At 36.7% G+C, this 9,303-nt stretch overlaps 1 protein-coding gene across 3 annotated transcripts in view; it reads left to right on the forward strand.

The window, feature by feature from the left end:
* Positions 1–60: 60 nt before the first annotated feature.
* Positions 61–9,303, forward strand: part of LOC111321371 (TBC1 domain family member 13) — a 23,094-nt gene continuing 13,851 nt past the window's right edge. The window contains exons 1-6 of one of the 3 annotated variants that reach the window (XM_022924228.2): positions 106–154; positions 243–316; positions 426–466; positions 5,372–5,433; positions 6,188–6,281; positions 7,271–7,353. In XM_022924228.2, coding sequence (XP_022779963.1) covers positions 138–154; positions 243–316; positions 426–466; positions 5,372–5,433; positions 6,188–6,281; positions 7,271–7,353 — 371 coding nt within the window. In that variant the 5' untranslated portion in view covers positions 106–137. Of the gene's footprint in view, positions 155–242; positions 317–425; positions 467–5,371; positions 5,434–6,187; positions 6,282–7,270; positions 7,354–9,303 lie in introns of all 3 variants that reach the window. The other 2 variants (XM_022924220.2, XM_088756195.1) reach the window with 2 other exon arrangements.

The following is a 9,303-nucleotide window of genomic DNA, read 5'->3' on the forward strand; positions in this document are numbered from 1 at the left end:
ACACATGCTGGTTGTGCTAAAGTAGCACGTGTTCGCACAACTCCCTTTTGATTGGCTGAATGACAAAGGATAAGAATGGCTTTGATTGGATACTTGAATAAGCTTAAAGTTGATAGATTCGCGGGCTCAACTTTAAAATGGCGTTCAAACAGAGGTAATTTCGGAATCCCTTCCAAGTATGTTTCCTTTACAATAAAATCATTTTGATCAGGCGACCGACATTCATTTTTGTCACATTGAAGGGTTTCTGAGTTCAAGTCCGCTCTCGCTGCGAAAGAGATTGATCTTAAGCATCTGAGAAGACTTTGCTTTAGCGGTGTGTTATGATTCATTCCTATTTGTCAGGATCACAGTGTTCTGGTCACATCACATGATCTGTAACTTATTATGATTATCTTTGTCAATCTTCCATCACCTTTTAATAGGAATTCCTGATGGATCTGGAACTCGATCAGTGTGTTGGAAGGTAAGCAGCGATGCTTAATGATAGATTGATGTGAAATTTGCGTGTTTTCAACTCGTCAGTTACTGGGTGTCACGAAAACTAAGACCTAAGACCTAAGACCCCTCGAAAACTAAGACCCCTCGTAAACTAAGACCCCTCGAAAACTAAGACCCCTCGAAAACTAAGACCCCTTGAAAACTAAGACCCATCGAAAAACTGTTGGGTACGGAATATTTTAAAAGAAAGAAGACGTCAAGGTGATCTTTACAACTTGGACACAGTTAATAGAGCGAACTATGACCTGGAGGAGCTACAACTTGGGAGATCATGAATTTTACTTTGGGTGTTTACATGCAGGCTACCGAGCTGCAAAATTAAACGTTGGATATAGATAAGTAAACTTTTCGCTGCTAGATTGAGACTAGGTTTACACTAGAGGAGAGTTTTCAGGATTCGTAAATGTTTCCGGATTCATCAATTCTGGAGTATTCGGATTCGTAGGCATTTAAACTGAAAGGATATTCAGATTCCTGACCATTTAAACACAAAGACAACTCTGGGAACATTCGAAATGGAATGGTTACCAAGCCCAGTGTTGTTTCGTTGTTCGATTGATAAAGTGAAAATGCCTCCCCAAAAAAAGGCTAGAGTAGATCCAGATGCCACTGAGGCAAATTTGAGCTGGACAGATGCCAAGCCATCTACGTCATTGGGAATTAAGTGTGGCTGACATTAAACTTCCTTGCAATAATAATTTGCATTTCCTCAGAAATACTGCAGTACACATGATAAAATTTATCGCCTGAACCTGCAAGAAGATTAGGCAACTGGAGACTGCCAGCAATGTTAGCACCAGATGCTCCATTTTGATTTCACTGCAAACTCAAAAGATTGCAGGCGGAAATAATATCTGGATACAAGAAAAAAAGAGGTTACATGACAAAACTTTCTGGATTCAAAAGTTATCGGATTCAAAGTTCCCACTTTAAATTCCGGAATCAAAATCTCCAGAGACATGATCAAACCGGGGAGTTTTTATTTTGGATTCGTCCACTTTCGTGTAAACGGCAAAATCAATCCGGTACTAAAACGTTTCGGATTCATCATGAATCTGGAACAATTTCCTCTAGTGTAAACCTAGTCTTACACTGTCTATTTAATTTAGAAAGAAAAAGTGAGCTTTCCGTTTTCCTTTTCACTTAACAATTGGTCCATACATCAGTGTGCGTTCATTGAGATATGAAGCACGCAGGAAGTTTGGAGACCACGAAAGATGCGTAAGAGTTGCTCGAGGTTTAGCCAAGAGCAACTCTAGCTTCCCAAGTGCTTCATATCTGGATGAACGCATAGCTGACGTATGAACCAATTGCTTTATAACATTTTCAATGCTGTAGTTTATGTGTAAAGGGCAGATATTCCCTCTCCTACGCTTCAATGCATTGTTTATTTATTTTGTTTCAGAAAAGTATTTCGCTATGCTTCAATGACCTTGTCTCAGATTAGTCAAAAACTGCGTGGAAATGAAGTTAGAGTTGTGAAACGAGATGAAACCAGTGTTGATTGTTTTGTTTTCCCTTTCTCTGGGTTCTTTCTCGGGAGTTAAAAATCCATTCCCAAAGAAAAAGTAGGCAGATCTTCATCAGCTTGTTCATTTGTTGCTATGTCTAGTTTAACTTTTTTGCGGAAGTTTTTCCTGTTTTTTAATGAAAAATGCTGAAGTCACTCGCGAGAAAAAAATTTTTTTCACGAAGCATTTGTTTGCCCACCTCACCAGCGTGCACAATGGAAAATTGAAGCACACTCACGTTATTGAATTTGAGTACACGGATTTACAAGCTACCATATTTTCTCGATTAAACACTGGACCTCAATGAAACACTGGCCTTGAAAAAACAGGGTCAGCACTGATGATTTTTTATTAAATGCCGGGGGCGTTTAATCGAGAAAATTGACCACTTTCATAAATGGCTGCCGGATTAATATTCTTTTGTTTAAATTTAAATTAGCCTTTCTGGCCTCGCTTGAGATAGTGTATTCTTTTGAATTTTGTACTGGAGAACGAGGCCAGAAAGGCTAATTTAAATTTAAACAAAAGAATATTAATCTGGCAGTCATTTATGAAAGTGGTCTATACGGTTGTTTTAATACACATTAGTGTGGATGGGGCCTGTTTTAATTTTTTATATGCAAATATGCTAGTCCAATCAAAGTTCGTGTAACTTAACCCTATTGACCTTAAGTTTTGTGGACCACAACAAATTACCTAGGACAAGGTGAGAACCGACCTCCATAATAGGGTATAACTGGACAAATCACAGCATATCCAACGTCCCAAACATATTATTGAAAGATACAAAAGCCCATCCACGTGAAAGAAGATGAACTAAGCTGGTCCTGAATTGTTGTCGTTTTAACACTTTACTGCTTAAATCATATTACCAGAAGTCACACACAAGAGCTGTGATTGGAAATGCTGATCTTAAAAATTACATTTAAAGTTTCCCGAGAATTGAAAACAGGCTACTTATTTTAGCAGCATACATTAAAACGGCCTTTCGTTCAAAACGTGTGCATCGAAAACATTCTCTGCTGGGCTGCTGTAAGTCACTGATAATTACACACTCGGTAATTCAGGCCCCGTCTACACTAATGTGTAGTCAAAGGAGAAACAGAAAGCTCACTTTTTCTTTCTGAATTAGATAGACAGTGTAAATCTAGCAGCGAAAAGTTTACTTATCCATATCTACGTTTAATTTTGCAGCTCAGCAGCCTGCATGTTAACTCCCCAAGTAAAATTCATGATGATCACCCAAGTTGTAGCTCCTCCAGGTCATAGTTCGTTCTGTTAACTATGTCCAGGTTGTAAAGATCACCTTGGCTTTTTCTTTCTTTTTAAATATCCCATACTCAAAATTTTTTCAAGGGGTCTTAGTTTTCAAGGTAGACTTGCTCACAAGTCACGGTTTTGAGCGCGTAGCGCAACAGTGAGTTTGACAGTGAGTGCGAAGTGCGAAGCGAGCTGAGCCGAGCAAGCAAAGTTCCTGCGGGTCCTATCACACCAGAACAGAAAACCAAGCGAACAACTTTGAGAAAGTCTATTTTCGAGGGGTCTTAGTTTTTGAGGGGTCTTAAATTTTCGAGAGGTTTTAGTTTTTTAGGGGTCTTAGGTCTTAGTTCTTGAGACACCCTCAATTACTTCAACAATTTTGTAGATTAGCTTGGAAACCCTTGGCAATATTATTCTCAACCATCAACATTTCGAATGCCCAATTGCATTGAATATGGACTGGTTGGATAAGGAGATCACCTTCAGTTGGTTTCCCTCTTTAACATTCATTAGTCTGTTTACTATGATTTGCTGAACTTGGACATAAAATTATTTAAGAGTGGAGTACAGAAAGCCTGGAAGCTTGTTATTAGGACATGTATATGGATACTGGGAGTCGAACCTTTAAGAAACTATCGCTTATAATATACTTTTCTCTTCAACAGTCAAACCTACATCAATGAGCACTGTATTAAGGGGTCACCCTGTATGAAGGGATCGGTAATCAATGTCTTGCAGTTTTTTCCTTAAGTACATTGATTTTCACCTCTACTAGCTAGATTGTCACCTCGTAAGGGAGGAATGCTCAAATAAGACTAAGAATAATCCCTCAAATCAAATTTTATTCCATGTTTATCTCTTGAAATCAATTTTAGCACTTTGGATTCAAATGCCCACACCACATTGCAGATTATCTTTGTTCTTAGGACTTTAGGACAAAATGATGTTTTCTATTGCATTTGACCCCTATTTTGTTAAAACTTTATTAAGCATTTAGCCTACCATTCTCTGTGGGTGACCCCTTTAGACAGGTTTGACTGTAGTTGTATCAGTAATGTCTATAGTGACATGTGGCTAAAAGAGGAATTTATCATTGAGGGCTATTAGTTCTTGTCATTTACAAGGCTGAGTTGGATGAAAAATAAAAAATGAGTAGTTGTTTACTTAAGAAGTCCATGGAGTAGGTCCATTAACCCATTGACTCCTAAAATTTCTCCTTTCAATATCAGCCAGGTCAGAAGAATAAAGGAAATAAACACCATCAAAAGAAGCTAGTGATTGTTAGCACCTTTGTAAATATGTAGAGACAGTGTGGAGAATACATGCATGCATGCTGATCCCAGGGTACATACATGCATACATACATACATCTTTATTTAACAATGCAGGTTAGAAGGATTGGCAAGACCGAAATCCTGATGTGGACCTGCCTAACTACAAATTAAATACAATCACAATAAAATATATAATAAAAATTGGAAAAACAGAGTAAAATTACTTCTTAAATACAATTCTAATTAGGTAAGTTAAATACAAATCAATATTGAATTTACAATTAAAAATACAGGAAGTCATCGTGTTTCATTGAAACACAGCAGGAACCTTTGGCAAAATTTATGCTATTGAGAAGATGCTTGTTAGCCTTAAGCTTAATCTTAAACAATCTTAAGTTAGCACATTCCTTGACATGATGGGGAAGAAGATTCCATACCAAGGCGGCCCTGTGTTTAAAAAAAGACCTGCCAATTTCAGATCTTGGTCTTGGCACTTCTAAATTTAGAGAATTTCTTAAGCTGTAATTCGTTTTTGCCTTAGAAATTAAAATATTTAGATCCTCGGTATTTAAGCTATGATAGGATTGATAGGTCAGAACTAGCAGTCTTTTAAAGAGACCAGGACCACAGGGAAGTGTTTGTCCTTGCCAGCAGCCATTTTTCTTTACTTTTTAGAATGTTGCATAATGAAATATTACCATTAGAACTTTAGAATACCTTAGAATTTATGACTAATTAAAAAATAATTTATAACTAATGATGGGATATACTTTTCAAGTGCATTAGCAAATGAATCAACTTAAACATTTTGTTTTACTATTGAAGCTTCTTTTGGGATACCTTCCTCCAGAAAAGGATCTCTGGCCTGAGACACTTAAAAGACAGAGGTTAGCTGGCCATTTTGTTACCAGTGGTATTACAATACTGTGCAAAAGTAATGCAAACAATTATCGTCATTTATTTCACTTTGTTCTTTGGATATATCACTCAATATATCAGTGATATATCTTTCATTTGTTATATTGACTTCATTGTTCATTTTCACAATGTTACCTCACAAATCTAACACTTAGTGGTGGTGATATCTTGCAGACTCAAACAATATATCACAAAGCTGTAAAAATATTTCGCTTAGTATAAATGAGATATCGTTAAGCAGCAGCGATATCATTGGATGTAAATGATATATCAGGGAGGCAAAAACACTATATCAATGAACTGCAGTGATATATCGCTGAGCTCAAAATATTGCTGAGCTCAAAGGATATATCGCCCAGGGAAAACGATATATCACTCAGGAAAAATGATAATCCACTAGGAGGTCAATGATATATCAGCAATATCTTGTGGTTGTTGAAACAATAGCTCAGCGATATATGGCTGATATATTGTTCCATAGAAATGTCACTCAAATATCACTGATATATAGGGATGATCGCAATATTTGGTGACAATCATTTGCATTACTTTTGCATAGTACTGTTTGAACAAAATCTCTATGGAATGGAAAGAAAAATGAATTACTTTTTCCATGATGGGGAAATAAAAAGTCTGTTGAACTATCTGCTTACATTGTTTCTTCCTTTGTAACATTTTTGTACAGATCCTTTAGCTTATTCTTAAAAACAATTTTATTTTCAGATCCACTTACAAACAGTTTGTTGAAGAGATTATCATTGAGCAGTGTAAAGGAACAAAGTCTGGAAAAGATTCCAAGGAATTTGATGTTGATCATGTAAGAGACCTGGCTGAAATGATATTCTTTAAGCAATACATATATCTTATTAGATGTTTTGTTGTGTAGTATCGCTGAGTATTTTTATGAGTTGTGCCTTATTTTAACGAGCCCGTAGGGCAAGTCAAAATACAAATAACGAGTAAAAATACTCAGCGATACTACACAACAAAACATCTAATAAGTTATTTATTATCCAACATGCCAAACTGTTATTTCAGTGCGGGCGAATTTCTCGGATATTTATTTACAGGGAGTGCGTGACAGAAGTATGCGAAGCGGAATGGAATTGGTTCATTTTGTTCATTTGTTCATTTATGTCACACTATGTTCATAAAATTAAATAAAGTTTATTAAATAATCTAATAAACTTAGATGTATATTTGCCAGCCATTCTGACTCTTCGTCGTTAGAAATATGATTCAAATTGTCTGCCATTTTTTTTTCATAACTACAATTCAATTCTTTTCTTGAGTGATGCGAGAAAACTTGTTTAACCAGTACTCTACAGTACAAATACGGCGTGATATTTGCACTCATCTATGGCGTTATTTGTACTCTACAAAGTGTAGTTGTATAATAAAATCGTTTCTCTTTCTACTCTACTATCCTTGTAAATGAGAAACCCCTTACACACCCTCTCCTCTCCCACACCCCTCCAAAAATATTAATAGTGATAAAAAGGATAGCAATAATCTTGATAATCATTTTAAAAAGTATGGAAAGGAATGCAAGCAACAATGTTTTTAATTGTGTTGCCAAATAACTACAGGGGGTGGATCAAATGATTCATTTTTCAGTCACTTGTGCATATTAATATGGCTCTCTTATTCAGTGTATTTTTTAGATAGTCTAATTTTGCAGAAAAGTTTTTTCCTATCTGTCTTCACATTGTGTATGTCTCTTTTGTTGCTAATGAGCCCCATGTTAAAAGTGCTCTTATGGTATACAGTTCATTTGTTAACTGAAGGAAATTTTTATTTCTATAGCCTTTGAATCCAAATCCTGACAGTCAATGGCTTGCCTTTTTTAAAGACAATGAAGTATTATTACAAATTGACAAGGATTGCAGGTATTTTAAACATGTTGTCAAGCATTACTTGATTAGAAAAGGGAGGTCTTGATTAATTAGCATGGACATTTTAGCTCGAATAATGGTGCCATGATTATCTGCAATTGGTTGGTATTTATAAATGTAAAAATCTAGAGGGGTATATGTAGTCTCAATAATCACAATAATTGGAGCAGAAACTCATTGTAAATTACAGGGTGGTGTACGAGAAAACACTTAGGTCCAGAAGGTGTGAAGGTGTTTCTCATATTTTAAAGTCATAAAAGGGACTTTTTTGAGCTCTTCTGCAATTATCAGTCTTTTTTTTTGAGGTGGGCATGGCTATAATCAATTGATATGAGGCAAGGAGGTAGCAATGAAATGTGCAGCAAATAAACCAGTTCATCAGGAGGAATTATGTTGCTAAGATTAGTTCAGATAAGTTAATGATTAACTTCATTTTCCCTGGATTCCAGAACATTAAACAACCGGAATGACTTGTAGATCGTTTTCACTCACGTGACCAAAACCCTGACAACTGTTGCTACGCCGCCATAATTGTGTACAGATATCACATGCAAATCTACTGCGTCCTTTGAAAGAAGATGGTTTTGTGCTTGATTGTCGGCTGTGGAAATAGAAGTGGAAGGAATAAAGGATTATATTTTGCCAAAGTACCTTCGATAATTGAAAATCAAGGAAATGAAGCCAGAGAATTGTCAGCAGAAAGAAGATCGCGCTGGATTTCTGCTATTAGCAGAGACGATCTCACTGATACCATTTTGGAAAACGATCGCGTGTGTGAGAAACACTTTGTTTCTGGAAGGCCGCAAAATCATGGGATAAATTTAACATTGATTGGGTCCCAACTCTAAATTTAGGACATAATAAGGAGATTGGCCGTACGGATCGATAACAAGCAGCAAAAAGAAGTAAGAGGGCGAGGGAACGCGAATTGGTGAAGAAGCCGGCGTTTGCCAAAAGGGTGAAAGTACTAGAGGCTGAGAGGGAGGAGAAGTTTTTCAAATTTAGCGAATCGGGGCAGCAAAGTTTAGATTTAAACTTTGAAGGTAGCGAAGCAGAAAGTCTAGATAAGCTCACAGAGAAAGGTACACAAACTGACTCAAGAATGTTTGTTTACGTCGGCACACAATCGGAAGAGTTTGTGTGCAAGCAAGTTTTCCATTTATCTTCGTCCACGCTTCTATGTAAAATAAAACGCTTGCAATATGCGAGCATGATTCAGCTAGCCCGGCCTTACAACCTAGGCAATGAGCGGATAAAATTGTCCCCTCCTTTTCTGCTATTATCCAGATAGGGTTCAAAGAGTCAATCATTCGTTGCGATTGTCTTACCTTGGCTAACACAACAAATATGTTTGCGATTATGTGGCCTTTTACACAGGTTATAAATCCCGAAACCATCTGATTGTTGGCTTCCAGGCTTTGGAAAGCCTTAAACTGTTGTTGCGTGTAGAAGCTCATCTCCAAAACCAGATAGAAAAGGAGATCTGTAGATTCAACTGGAGGCAAGCAGTCTGGTTGAAAATTCTTACTCTAAATAAGGACGGGATAGATCCCAATCACCAAAATTTTTTCCAAATAACGCTGCCTTACTCGTGGTTCTAGCTTCTTGGCGTACTCAGAAAGAGGAGGATGGATAATGATATCAGTATTGGCACTTAATTTTGCTTCCATTGCTGTAGTATTCATTTTTACAGGCAGAAATTGTTGATATGCTTATTATTTGCATATATTACCCTGCATGTATTACCCTGGGTTGTACACAAATATGGCGACCGGAAATGATGCGACATCACGTGAAAACGATCTATTGATAACATCAATGTCTAAAAAGGTTGAGGAACATTAATTTGTTATTATTTATCAACTATCCATCGATTACTGAATCATTTGAGTTGTATTGATTAACAAGTTACCACTGTGTCTGGTTAAAAATGCTAGCATTTAA

Source organism: Stylophora pistillata, chromosome 4 (assembly GCF_964205215.1).
Source record: "Stylophora pistillata chromosome 4, jaStyPist1.2, whole genome shotgun sequence".
NCBI classification, from domain to species: domain Eukaryota; kingdom Metazoa; phylum Cnidaria; class Anthozoa; order Scleractinia; family Pocilloporidae; genus Stylophora; species Stylophora pistillata.